Genomic DNA, 13982 nt, shown 5'->3' on the forward strand with positions numbered 1-13982 from the left:
GCATATCTGGACATTGAATAATAGATTAGATTCATATGCGTTTTTACCAGTTTATGAGGCATTTTTTATAAAAAACTTATAGTCTAGGAAATACGGTAGTTGCTTTACAACAGCTACAGAAGTGTATATAGTATTTTTACGGTATTTCCTCGACAATTACTCACAACTGTTTCCAGTAGTTTGGCTGGTTGTGTGAGTTTTGTCATGAAACAATTGAGCTATATCAAAATATAGAGGTTCATATCGTCTGTGACCTCTAGAGGTCACTGGATGACGATACAAAACTTCCAAGGCTCATCGTGGACTGAACGTTAACAACTTCATTGGAAAAGTGAGGCTGGACCTAGATTATCAACAAGCACATCTGGATATTGATTATTAAATTAGACTTAGAAATGTTTTCTGCGCTTCAATACACATCTTTTGACTGACGCTACTAATTCTAGTCTGGAAAATACGGTATTTCCAACTGAACTGCAATATTTCACTTGGTTTTTTTTCTTCCTTTTTTTTTCCAAATAAGTCATTTCTTTAGACTCGTCATTATCTAGACGTTCATTTTCTATGATTTTACTGGTCCGGCCTGGAAATAGTAGTAAAGTAAAACTCGTTTCAAATCTCTGGTTTAAGTAAAGAAAGTGAAGCACAACATGAACCCTTTGAACAATAATCCGGTCGAACGTCTTGTTTGTGTCTCTGATGTAGCTTCTTAAAGCGCAAACACACTCTGGAGGAGTAACGGGCGAATAACACACACGCACACACACACACACACACACACACACACAGAGTAGGAAAATGGGATTAGGTTGTGTGTCTGCAGGCTGTAACGGGGAGATTGTGCGTCACTCCGCTGAGCCAGATTAGACTGAGCTCCATCTCAACCTTACAGGTCTGTTTGTCTGTTTAGGGCAACTGTCTGGGTAAAACATTAAGACACACGACACACACACACACACACACACACACACACACACACACACGGTTTCTCTGTCGCGCTCTCTCTTCGTCTCACCCACAATAATCCCGTAATCCCGTCTCGTCTCTTCCTACAGAGGAAATGTGTTTGATATGAGCAATTTGGGCGGACACACACACACACACACACACACACACACACACACACACACACACACACACACACACACACACACACCTGCGGATCACGGCTCCATGAAGGCGCCAGCAGCTACAGTCCCGCTCCGCCGGCCGCCCGTCCATCGTCCCGCCGAAGAGGAGCAGATGAGCGACGCGTCTTCATCTCCTGAGGACGAAAGACAACATGGGTTGGACAGACAGTCTTGGAGAACAGAGGGGGGGGGGGGGGGGGGTGTATTGTCTGGGTTCATTAGTATGTCACTTGTAATGCATTAGATATGATTTGAACGTGGGAAGAGTGGAGAGAGAGAGAGAGAGAGAGAGAGAGAGAGAGAGATGGAGTGTTTGTCTTCAGCCACATGAAGTCAGAGCGAGAGACAGCGTTTGTCTCCCGTGTGAGGAGGGTTTTGACGGACGGCGGAGGCGGGGGTGGTGGTGGTGGGGGGGGGAGCCGGAGGATGACAAAAAGGAAAGGAGGGAGAGGAGGAGGAGGACGGAGGAGAAGACAGCGGGATGGGTCGACCCGCCTTCTTTGTTGCTTCTGTGCTTTTTGCTGGAGTCCCACTTTACCCCCCCCCCCCCCCTCCAAACACCATCCATATTTAATGAGGCCTCACAAAGCCCTGGGAGAAGAGATGCTGGGAACTCTTCTGTCCTCCACTCCAGCCCTCTGCTCTCCTCCTCTCTTTCTCTCTCTCTTTCTCTCTCTCTCTCTCGCTCTCTCTCTCTCTCCCCCCGATAGCCGGAGTTATTTTTAGACGCGTCTCGTCCAGCGTCGTTTCGACGTCAACGAGAACGACGCCTGCACGGCGGCGCCGGGGTTCGGAAGCTTCGGGTTTCGGAAACGCCGCGGCTGCTTCGCCTTGACGTACAGAGACACAATCAGCTGGGCTCACACACACACACACACACACACACACACACACACACACACACACACGTGAGTGTGTGTGTGTGTGTGTGTGTGTGTGTGTGTGTGTGTGTGTGTGTGTGTGTGTGTGTGTGTGTGTGTGTGTGTGTGTGTGTGTCAGAGTGCTGCGTGTATCAATAATGTATCCAGATAATGCAGCCGCTTCACTCTACCAACAACTAACAGGCGTTCCACACAGAGCGAGCGAAGGAGAGAGGGAGAGAGGGAGAGAGAGAGAGAGAGAGAGAGAGAGAGAGATAGAGAGAGAGAGAGCGAGAGCGAAAACACATGAGGTTGCAAAGAATGGGAAGATGAGGAAGGGAAATGTGAGCGACGGTCTTCAGAGCACAGTGACGGGATGACGGTTGGGATTTTGAAGTTGAAGCACATGAGACGTTTCAGTCAATTCCCACAACCCCCCCCAAAAAAAAACAAACCTTTGATTTTAATGTTTTAAGGTTTGTCTTTGTCGCGGCGCAGGAGGACGTGGGACGAAAAATGTCCGTCTTGTCATGAGTTGAAATTAAATGACTGGGTTCTGGTGCAAAATGCAGTTAAAAAAAAATGTCCAGAGAACTTCCGATCACTGTTGCATTCTGGGAGTTTTTACAAACGCTCCCCTGACGGCATCACTGATATCTCAGCTCTCAGTGTCGATACTCTGAAGACTTTTGTTAAATCATCAGTTTTTTTTGGTTTTTGTGCCATTTGCTTGACGGTTGGGCTGATTGGAGGAAGTATGTTTGACACTGGTGAAGAAGAATTAACATTCCTCTCAGTGAAATCGGCTTCGGCTTTATAAATCCCCCCCCCCCCCGAAACACAAGCATTTTTCACTCCATGTAACGATTTACGTAAAGCTTCATTTACCGCCGCGTCAACGCTCGTGTTCTCATACGGATCAAAACGGATCATTTCTAAGGGTTCGTCCACACCAGGAACATCTGGTTCACATGAACCAGGTGTTTCTGGCCCGTCGTCCCACACGAGGTGGTTTTAGAAGCGGGTCCCAGAGTGGTGGAATTCTAAAACCCCGGCTCGTGCCGTCCAACCCCCCCCCCCCCCCCCCCGGGGTGAGGACGGTAAAGACGATCATCTGTGGAAAAAAGATGTCATCAAATAACCACAACAATCAGGAACGACAAGCTCCGGTGGAGCTGCAGAAGCTACTGACGCTAGCAGCAGGAGGACCAAGGCCATAGACCTATAGAACTAGAAGCTACTGACGCTAGCAGCAGGAGGAACGGAGCCATAGACCTATAGAAGTAGAAGCTTCTGACGCTAGCAGCAGGAGGAGCAGGGCCATAGACCTATAGAACTAGAAGCTACTGACGCTAGCAGCAGGAGGAGCGGGTCCATAGACCTATAGAACTAGAAGCTACTGACGATAGCAGCAGGAGGAGCAGGGCCATAGACCTATAGAACTAGAATCTACTGACGCTAGCAGCAGGAGGAGCAGGGCCATAGACCTATAGAACTAGAAGCTACTGACGATAGCAGCAGGAGGAGCAGGGCCATAGATCTATAGAACTAGAAGCTACTGACGATAGCAGCAGGAGGAGCGGGGCCATAGACCTATAGAACTAGAAGCTACTGGCGCTAGCAGCAGGAGGAGCGGGTCCATAGACCTATAGAACTAGAAGCTACTGACGATAGCAGCAGGAGGAGCGGGGCCATAGACCTATAGAACTAGAAGCTACTGGCGCTAGCAGCAGGAGGAGCAGGGCCATAGACCTATAGAACTAGAAGCTACTGACGCTAGCAGCAGGAGGAGCGGGGCCATAGACCTAGAGAACTAGAAGCTACTGACGCTAGCAGCAGGAGGAGCGGGGCCATAGACCTATAGAACTAGAAGCTGATGATGCGAACAGCAGGAGGAGCAGGGCCATAGACCTATAGAACTAGAAGCTACTGACGCTAGCAGCAGGAGGACCAGGGCCATAGACCTATAGAACTAGAAGCTACTGACGCTAGCAGCAGGAGGAGCGGGGCCATAGACCTATAGAACTAGAAGCTGATGATGCGAACAGCAGGAGGAGCAGGGCCATAGACCTATAGAACTAGAAGCTACTGACGCTAGCAGCAGGAGGACCAGGGCCATAGACCTATAGAACTAGAAGCTACTGACGCTAGCAGCAGGAGGAGCAGGGCCATAGACCTATAGAACTAGAGTTATAAACAGGTTTATGAGCAGGAATCTACTTCTAAAGTTCCATGTGCTCTGTCTTCTTCTGTGTTTCTGGTGTGTTTGGTGAGTCACAGCGCCCCTAAAGGCCTGGCAGGTGTACTGCAGCCCTGACGCCTCGTGTTGAGTCGAGTTCATAGTGACGTGTTGACGGAGGTTTATTTTGGAGAACGCTGGGGAGAAAGAAGATCGTGTGGATGTTCCCTCAGGCCGCTAGAGGAGAATAATCTTCATCACCACGGACTTATTGAAATGAGCTCAAACAAGCATGAAACAACAAATGTGTGGAGTTGAACAGGAAGTTACATCGAAAAATCTCCGGTTTTGGCAAATACGAGCTGACGATTCAATCCATTTAAAAATCCGATAAAAAAAATAAAATAAAAAATTCCCTGCTTCATCTTGTTTTCGTCTCTGTTCAACGAGACTCTTTAATAAATGACTCCGAGGCTCTGCCAACCCACGCCGGCGTTTTCTAATTATACCGGCTGATTAAAAGAGCCTTGCAGGACGGAGGTGGGTCGCACTGCAGAGGGGCGACACCAGGTCACCGGCGCGGAGGATAACGACGATAAAAAGGTGTGACACAATGACGCTAGCGGGAAACTAAGAATCCAATAAAGGCCTTAGGATACACGGAAATAAGGATTACCTGGCACTGCAAGGTGGAAGAAATAAGAACGACAGTAAGAGAGGCGGATCGTGACTCTACATTTTAACACGTCCAGCTCTACTGAATGGCCTGAATCTACTGCTCTTTTATTTATCTTTTTATTTACTGTCAGTAATAATCCTCGTGACCAGTGTGTGTGTGTGTGTGTGTGTGTGTTTTCAGGACAGGAGATAAAACATGAAAGGAGACTTTTCTTTGAGGGGAAACTGGATCTGAGGAGTTTTTAGGTCAGCGCCGCGATCAGGCTTTGTGTCGAAGACAAGAGACTCTTCCTCTTCCTCCCTCCGTGAGGAAACGTGAGTCTCACTGTGTTTAATCTGGGTGAGGAGACGTCTTGAGACGTCGCCGGCGGCGGATTATTGAGCAGCAACGCGGGGAACCGCTCATTTCACTGCTTAAATACTTTTTCACTTGGAAGATGAAAGCGGTGCCTGTGTTTGCGTCGTGCCGCCGGAGGGGGAGGGGTCGGCGTGGTCTTCACAGTAAAAACCTCTGTGATCAGCCAAGGTCTCACATTGAGGCCTTTGATTACGGTGACTTTCAAAATAAGAGCACCAAGTCCCAGGGGAACACGGACTGGGAGTCGTGAGACTCTGGAGGAAAATTTGTTCTTATTGTCTCTACTGAGCATGTGCAGAACTACTAGTTACTACGGCCGTGGTGACCAGGAGCAGGACCAGGACCAGGACCAGGACCAGGACCAGTGATAGACGTTTAAAATGTAGCGTGATAATAAACAAAATGGATTCCGTCAAAGATGAGAATTGAGCACGAAGACCTGCGGTGTGAACGGAGCCCAGGATAAGTTCAAGTGCCGAGTTCATCCCGAAGATATATGTCGGTAGAATTCAGGCTGGTGCTTCAGTTAGCAAAGGTTTTCTATTCGGGGTTTGCGCGTTCCCTCGCGATCTCAATAGGTTTCTCTCTCACACTCCAGAAACCGGTTTCCAGCAAATCTCATGTTCGTCAAGAATAAATCTGGAATGTTTTCAACGTTTACTGTTTCACGAGACAAACTTTGTCGAGTGTTAGATAAAAGCATAATGTGACCGCTGAGGCTCGCCGACTCAAACCAACGTCTTCAGGAGAAAATCAGCTGATGAGTTTATTGACCTGATGAAAAGCCTCATTTATTCAAAAAGCTTAAAGAGGCCTTTTAAACCTCGTTGCACTGGAAGTTCCGGGAGGTTTTTTTTTTACTGCCTCGCTTCTTAATGCCGTCACGTTTGAAGATGTTTATAGAGAAACGCTCTAATGAGGATTTGCTTCTTAAAATATTCAGGATTTAACAGCAGCGTCAGTCGAGCGCAGCAGGAAGAGTTTCAACACCAGTTTCAGGCTTCACACTTCTGCGTTTCAGTAAAACGGTGGAATCCGTCACTGCTGCATGTGAAGCTTTAACATACGGAGCAAAGACTGTCTAGTCCTACAAGTACTGCAAGAACGACAAGAACTGCGATATTTCAATGAAAGTTACAAGAGGTGCAGAAGCTAAGCTACGTGAAGTCGCATTAGCAGTTAGTTAGTTAATTAGTAGTATCAGAAGTAGTATTGGAAGTAGCATTAGAAGTAGCATTAGATGTAGCATTAGAAGTAGCAATAGAAGTAGTATCAGAAGAAGTATTAGAAGTAGCATTAGAAATAGTATTAGAAGTAGCATTATAAGTAGTATTAGATGTAGTATTAGAAGTAGTATTAGAAGTAGCATTAGAAGTAGTATTAGATGTAGTATTAGAAGTAGTATTAGAAGTAGCATTAGAAGTAGTATCAGAAGTAGTATTAGAAGTAGCATTAGAAGTAGTATTAGATGTAGTATTAGAAGTAGTATTAGAAGTAGCATTAGAAGTAGTATTAGAAGTAGCATGAGAAGTAGCACTAGAAGTAATATTAGATGTAGTATTAGAACTAGCATTAGAAGTAGTGTCAGAAGTAGTATTAGAAGTAGCATTAGAAGTAGTATTAGATGTAGTATTAGAACTAGCATTAGAAATAGTATTAGATGTAGCATTAAAAGTCGCACGGAAAGTAGCATTCGATGTAGAATTTGATGTAGCATTAGAAGTAATATTAGAAGTAATATTAGAAGTAATATTAGAAGTAGCATTGACATCAACAATGAAATGTATGAAAAACATGCTGAGGGTTGCAGAAATGCTGAGATTTGAAAGCATTTATCAACACGACTGAAGAAAAAACTGGATTTCAACAGAAAATGCAGCTTAAATGTAAATGTATCCCACGTCTGGACGGTTTTATTAAACTCCACGACGTTTTCTACCTCTGACCCCGTTGTAGTTTAGTAAGTTATTGTTTTCAAAAGATCGAGTGCAGTACAACAGCTACTACATTACAAGATATTTCTATATATGTAACAGGAGAGTTAAAAAAAAAAAAAAAGATGTTCAATAAATGCTGTTGATAGTAATAAATAATCGTGATTTCCCCCCCGCTATGATACTGTGAAGCTGGATCCCTGAGAACAGTGTGAAACTACCAGTCACCCCGAAACTCAGCGTACAAAGAGGCGAACACACACACACACACACACACACACACACACACACACACACACACACACACACACACACACACACACACACACACACACACACACACACACACACACACACACACACACACACACACACACACACACACGGGTTTTCTCTCGGTATTAAACTTGACAAATACGAAGCATCAAAAATGTAGCCTCGCCTAAAAATAACATCATAAATTAGTAAGGCCTGGGAGGGCCGTCGCCACGCGGCCGACCTCCATATTCTTCTTCTTCTGTTCCGTTTCAGCGCCGAGTGTCAACGCTCGCTCGGCGCCGCGTGTCTGTTCTTCATCAGCGTCTTCCTCATCAGCGATGGGGTGTTTCCCTGAAGCATGATGCAGCACAACATGTGTGTAGTGCAGCGTGTGTGTGTGTGTGTGTGTGTGTGTGTGTGTGTGTGTGTGTGTGTGTGTGTGTGTGTGTGTGTGCGCTCAGGCTGGTTGTTTGCTAGTGCAGCTGTGCATGTTCCCCGTGGCAGTGATGCATTAGTAAAACACATTTTCATATCACACAGACTTGGTACTATTAGGTCCAGTCATCAATAGTTTAGCAGCCGCTGGATGTAGAAAAGGACTGAGTCACTGCGCGAGCGGAGGGGGGGGGGGGGGGTGGCTGGCGGAGGGGGGAGCCTGGCGGAGGGCGATCCCGCCGCTCCGCTCAGACATGTGGAGGGTTTTAGGATGTAAACATGAGAGGAAATTGTTAAAATACTAAAGAAATGTAACGTCTCAGCTGGAGGTTCAAGGAAACAAATGCAGAAAACTAATCCAGATGAAATAAAGCACATTATTAATACATTCTTTAGCATGTAGCATGTAGCTTCACAACTGTGTGAGCCTGACATGTTTTAGCATATAGCATGTAGCATCACTGGTGTGTGAGCCTGAAATGTTTTAGCGTATAGCATGTAGCATCACTGGTGTGTGAGCCTGAATTGTTTTAGCATATAGCATGTAGCATCACTGGTGTGTGAGCTCCAAAATTCTTTAGCATGTAGCATCACTGGTGTGTGAGCCTGAAATATTTTAGCACATAGCATGTAGCATCACAACTGTGTGAGCCTGAAATGTTTTAGCATATAGCATGTAGCATCACTGGTGTGTGAGCCTGAAATGTTTTTGCATATAGCATGTAGCATCACTGGTGTGCGAGCCTGAAATATTTTAGCACATAGCATGTAGCATCACAACTGTGTGAGCCTGAAATGTTTTAGCATATAGCATGTAGCATCACTGGTGTGTGAGCCTGAAATGTTTTAGCATATAGCATCACTGGTGTGTGAGCCTGAAATATTTTAGCATATAGCATGTAGCATCACTGGTGTGCGAGCCTGAAATGTGTTAGCATATGGCATGTAGCATCACTGGTGTGTGAGCCTGAAATGTTTTAGCATATAGCATGTAGCATCACTGGTGTGCGAGCCTGAAATATTTTAGCATATAGCATGTAGCATCACTGGTGTGCGAGCCTGAAATGTGTTAGCATATGGCATGTCGCATCACTGGAGTGTGAGCCTGAAATATTTTAGCATATAGCATGTAGCATCACTGCCTGAAGCATCGATTTTTGCCTTCTCGCTCCGGTAAAGCCTCACATTCATAACGCCACGTTCGGAAAGCGATGTCGTTAGCATGCCAGGCCACGAGTCGGCGCCGTTGAGTCGGCTGACCTGGTGACCAGTCCACCACCGGGGGTCCCGACACTTCATCATCACTCTTCTTCAATCTGAGCGGAACGAACCGTCTCTTTGGTCCACATGTGTCTGATTTTCACATCCTCTTTTTGGCCATTTTCCATCCATCCATCCGTCAGGATCCAGCCTGGACACGACTCCAGTCATGAAAATGCCTCTAGATTTTGTTATCTTCGCGAACAAGAGGATATAAATGTATTATTTATCATCCAGAAAATGTGTTCATATCCTTTTAAGAGAAAGCCGTCATCTCTCGGACTCACAGTATTTCAATTTTCGTTTCTTTTGAGGTCTTTTTTTTTTGGGGGGGAAGTTATTTTTGTCCCACTGGTTGTCACAGGATGGTTATTCGTGGCATATAAAGCGTCTTTTAAAAACCTCCGACAGCCAGATGTGGATCTGGTTTCCAAAATATTGATCTGTCATATAGAATTAACTGAAGGTATAAATTATTATTTATACCTTATTATTATTTTAGGAAGCAGAATCCATTCATCTTCCTCCTCCTCCTCCTCCTCCCTTCATAGTGAGGCGGAGGTGGTTGTGGACAGGTGAAATCATGAATGAGGAAACATTCATGACCCCCCCCCCCCCCCCTTCAAAATAGGGGGGGGGGGACTCAGGATATATAAATTATACATGTTGAAGGGACTTTTTTATTTCTATTTTTTTAAATAGAAAATAACAGTGAAATATGAACCTCTTTCTTCACAAACCAATGAGATGATACAGTTTGTAAGAGAAGCTAAAGTATTTGTTTTGTTGTTGTTGTTGTTGTTGTTTTTCAATTAAATGTCTTTAGAAATAAATCGCGGCTCTCGTGAAGTCGGTGCGTCGTTTTCTCGCGGCGACGCGCAGAAAGGAAAACAAACAGGAATGTATATTTGTGCCCCCCCCCCCCCCCCCCCAGGCGTCTGCCGCTCGTTATTCCGTCTAGTTGGCGGTATTAAGCGGGAGGTGTGAAGGCTTACCGGGTCTGTGCGCTTGTAATCCGCTCCTGAGCGTGCGCGTGCCGGACGCGCCTGTAACGGTTCCGTCCCGACGCCCTGGATGTGGAGCAACTTCAACCCAAAAGCAGGAGGAAAAAAAAAAAAAAAAAAAAAAGCCCAAAGAGCCGCACCTTCCTCGGACAAGCGCTCGAGGAATCAGTTAATCCATCGCACCTGCCGGCCCGGAGCTCCGCGATCCTCCAACCCGGGGAGGAGGAACCGAGAAGGTGCGTCTGTCCGCGCGCGGAACGTCCCGGTGCAGGTGAGCGGCGCGCGACGCACGCGGCTTTAGAGCGGCGCGCTAATCTCTCTCTCTCTCTCTCTCTCTCTCTCTCTCTCTCTCTCTCTCTCTCTCTCTCTCTCTCTCTCTCTCACAAAGTTTTAATGATAATAAAAAAAAAGCTCTTCTTCAGCCGAGAACCGCGACTCTTTTTACGCAGGTTATCCCCCCCCCCCCCCCCCCCCGAAACGTCAAATATCGTCACACACAACTGAAGCGTTGTTTGTGTGTGTTTAAAACCTGCAGTAGTTCCATCAATGATCTCAGGGAAAAAAAAAAAATAATAATATTCTCAGATAAAACTGACATCTTGGCGCCTCCTACTGGTCAAATGTCGTTCTTGCAAGCTGAGGTTTCAATGGAAGCCGCGGGGGGGGGGGGGTCGCGGGTTCGAGTCCGGGTTCTTTACAGAGTGTGAATGTTCCTCCTGCGCGTAAATAGGTTGTGTGTGAAACTCCAGCTGACTTTAATTTCTTTAAATTAAATTAAATTAAATTAAATTAAATTAAATTAAATTAAATTAAATTAAATTAAATTAAATTAAATTAAATTAAATTAAATTAAATTAAATTAAATTAAATCGCACTTAATTTATTTAGCACATTTCATACATTATGTAGCACATAGTTCAGACGCTATAAACAAAACACACACACACACACACTACCTCATTCAGGATGGTGGGGATCCATCTGGCATAAATAAATAAATAAATACATAGATGAACAGATAAATAGGTGAATTAGAATCCATGCAGTAACAGACGGTCCCTCTCAGCTCCGTTCTAACAAGTCGGCCACATCATCATCGTTCTGAGACATTGAGAGTCGAGACGTTTTCCAGACGTAGGATTTATGTGAGTTTATCTCTGAATTCAAGCTCATTTTGCACCGAGGCCATGTTGTGAGTTTATTTTACAAAACAAGTGAGGGAACACTTGTTTCTAGGCTCACCATTCAAACACAGGGCAATTCACAGCTTTACAAACAAATAAAAAAAATGCATTAAAGCAAACAGTGAAGAATCTTAATGTGCAGATTTGTTAAATATTTTACTGATTGTTTCCCACAACCACTGACCCGACTTCCACTTTGGGACCACGTACATCCTTAACGTCAACTTTACATTGCACTTTGGAACAAAAAAGAAAAAGTGTTTGACGTCCCAAATGACCTACAGAATAAATATTGTAATAAATGTGTAGCTTCACAAACAAGGGATTCTATGCATCCAACAAAATATTAAAATTGTACCGCAGAAACAGCATGAAAAGCAGAAAAATAATAAGATAAACGTAATAAAGTAAGTCAAGTTGATTGTTTATTCAAAAGCCGGTGCAAATACATGTTTTAAGTCCCGATTTAAATAAAAGTGAGTGTGTCGGCAGTCTTCAGGTGTTTTGATATAATCTGAGATTATTGAAGCCCGAGACCATTTAAAGCTTTATAAACCAAAAGCAAGATTCCGCAGTCGATCGTTTGATATGAAATACAGAATAAATGCACGGACGTGTTTCTCTGAATGTTGTCGGGTCAGAAAGAAGAAGGAATTATGTTGTTTGATTTGTATCCAGTGTGACTTTTCACACGTTTTATAATTGTCCTTTCCTTTTCTGTCCCCCGAGATCCGCCTGGGAGTTTGAATCCTGACGCACAAAGCAAGAGTGTTGCTGGATTTGACGTGTGACCCACTGAGCTCTGCTTCACTTACGTAAACTCTCACCGTGATCCTCTCCTCTGCATCATGTTAAAAGTCACCGGAGCCAGCCTGGGCTGGCTTGTCATGAATACCTAAAGATAAGCCTCGGGGGTTGGAAGACCGCGGACATGCGATGGGGGTTGAATGTGACTCTTTTTTTGTGTGGGGCTCACTGGTGGGACAGAAGCCCCCCCCCCCCCCCCCCTCAAACAATTCCATCAAACAATCCCCTCAAGCAGCCCCCCATCAAACAGCCACAGGAAGGCGGAGACTGACCGCAAGACTATGAAAGAGGCAGCATTTCCGGCGCAAGCTCAGAGTCTCTCTCTGATTCTCACTCTTTCTCTTTCTCTCTCTCTCTCTCTTTCTCTCTCTGTCGCTCTCTGCTGACGTGGTTCTGGGCAGGAGCTATTCATAGTGAACGGCTTCAGAACCCAGGAATGTTCTTGTAAAGGCCGGTACTTTTTCTGTCTTATGTAATAAACTCCTGTGTTAATCCATTCTCAAGGTTTGTAGGTTTATAACTCACTGTGTATCCTTTTCTCTCTTCTCGGGGAGAAAGATTGTCACTCCCCGTCTGTGCGGATTCGAAGGAAACAGACTTAGACAATCACCACTGTTGAAAATTAACAAAATAGACGACCACCCCGTCACGTATGAGACACCAGGACGCTCCTGTGTTGTGTTTTAACATGTTTTTTTTATTTTGCTCTGACACAACGGTGATGGAGTTCTTTTTTTTTTTTTTTTTTTTAAAGCAGTTTTTCTTTGTTTTATACTTTCATCTCGGCTTTTTGGAAGTTTCGTTCCTCTAATTTTTTGACCTTTTGTTTGAATGGCAGCAGATTGTGATTGTTGTTCACGTGGAACTACGACGCAACGATTCGGGATTTTTCCAGATTCAATTTCTATTTGTTACTTACATCACGAGTTAAACCATTAGCATTAGCATTAGCACTTTCCTCAGCTGTGGTCTTAACGTGATCATTTCTTAAACTTTCCTGTTCACTGGAAAAGCCACTCAGGGCCTGAAGCCAAGTAAAAGGAACAAACTTCAAAGAAAACATTGATGAAAAAAAAAAAAAAAAGATTCTTAAGAGTAGTGACACAACACTGCTCATGAAGGATGCTATCGCGCTAGCCTCTGAGCTAAGACGTCAGGGTGGGGTTTTGTAAAAACACCCAGAATGCAACAGTGATAGGAGAATTTTTCTGGACGTGTGACTTTACGTCATTAAAAGTGGCTTTCATGTTGAGATTAGAGCCATTTTCTGTAGTCATTTTTTGGTTTCTGTAAAAAACGTAACGCGTCCGCTGCCCCACCTCTGAGAAATACTTTGCTGTGTTTGAATTTAAACGCCGTTATTCTGGTTCTATGGTACCATCCGACCCACCGAGGATTAAAACTGGGCTGAACCGTTTGACACCCTGTTTTTTTTGTTTGTTTTTATTTTATTAAAAGAAAGACATTTGTAAATACTTTACAGTCATTCCAATGTGCTTTTATAGAGAAAATAGAAAAGCCCAACATATCCACATGAGCAAGCAGGTGTGTTTGTGACTGTGGAAAGGAAAAACTCCCCCAACAAGGAGAAACCTTTGCAGAAACCAGAGTCAGAGGTGGAGGAAGTCTGCGGACCGGTTGGGGTGAGAGGTTGGGGAGAGGAGAGGAGAGACAGAGAAAGACTTGGTGGAAAAAAAAATAAAAAATACATACAATACCCTTGTTAGTGCTACATACCTTTTTTTTTTCTTTTTGATAATACATTAACCACAGTGACCTAAATATTTTCCAACTGCCATGAGATTAAGACCAGCCTGAGCAACAACAGAGCAAACGACCTAAATAATGACAACAATTATAACAAAAACAAAAGGACATAAAACAAAAATAAATAA

The 13982-nt window shown here is 44.5% G+C and overlaps 1 protein-coding gene across 1 annotated transcript in view; it reads right to left on the minus strand.

Moving 5' to 3' along the window:
* The window catches only part of frmpd1a (FERM and PDZ domain containing 1a), a gene marked incomplete at both ends in the record, with an annotated part of 29952 nt that extends 17783 nt beyond the window's left edge, over positions 1 to 12169 (minus strand). The window contains 3 exon segments of the mRNA XM_080520906.1: positions 1194 to 1264; positions 9093 to 9148; positions 12108 to 12169. Of these exon segments, the coding sequence (XP_080377032.1) occupies positions 1194 to 1264; positions 9093 to 9148; positions 12108 to 12169 (189 nt within the window).
* Positions 12170 to 13982: the final 1813 nt, after the last annotated feature.

The sequence above is a fragment of the Blennius ocellaris genome (genome assembly GCF_963422515.1).
Source record: "Blennius ocellaris genome assembly, chromosome: 3".
In the NCBI taxonomy this organism is placed as follows: Eukaryota; Metazoa; Chordata; class Actinopteri; order Blenniiformes; family Blenniidae; genus Blennius; species Blennius ocellaris.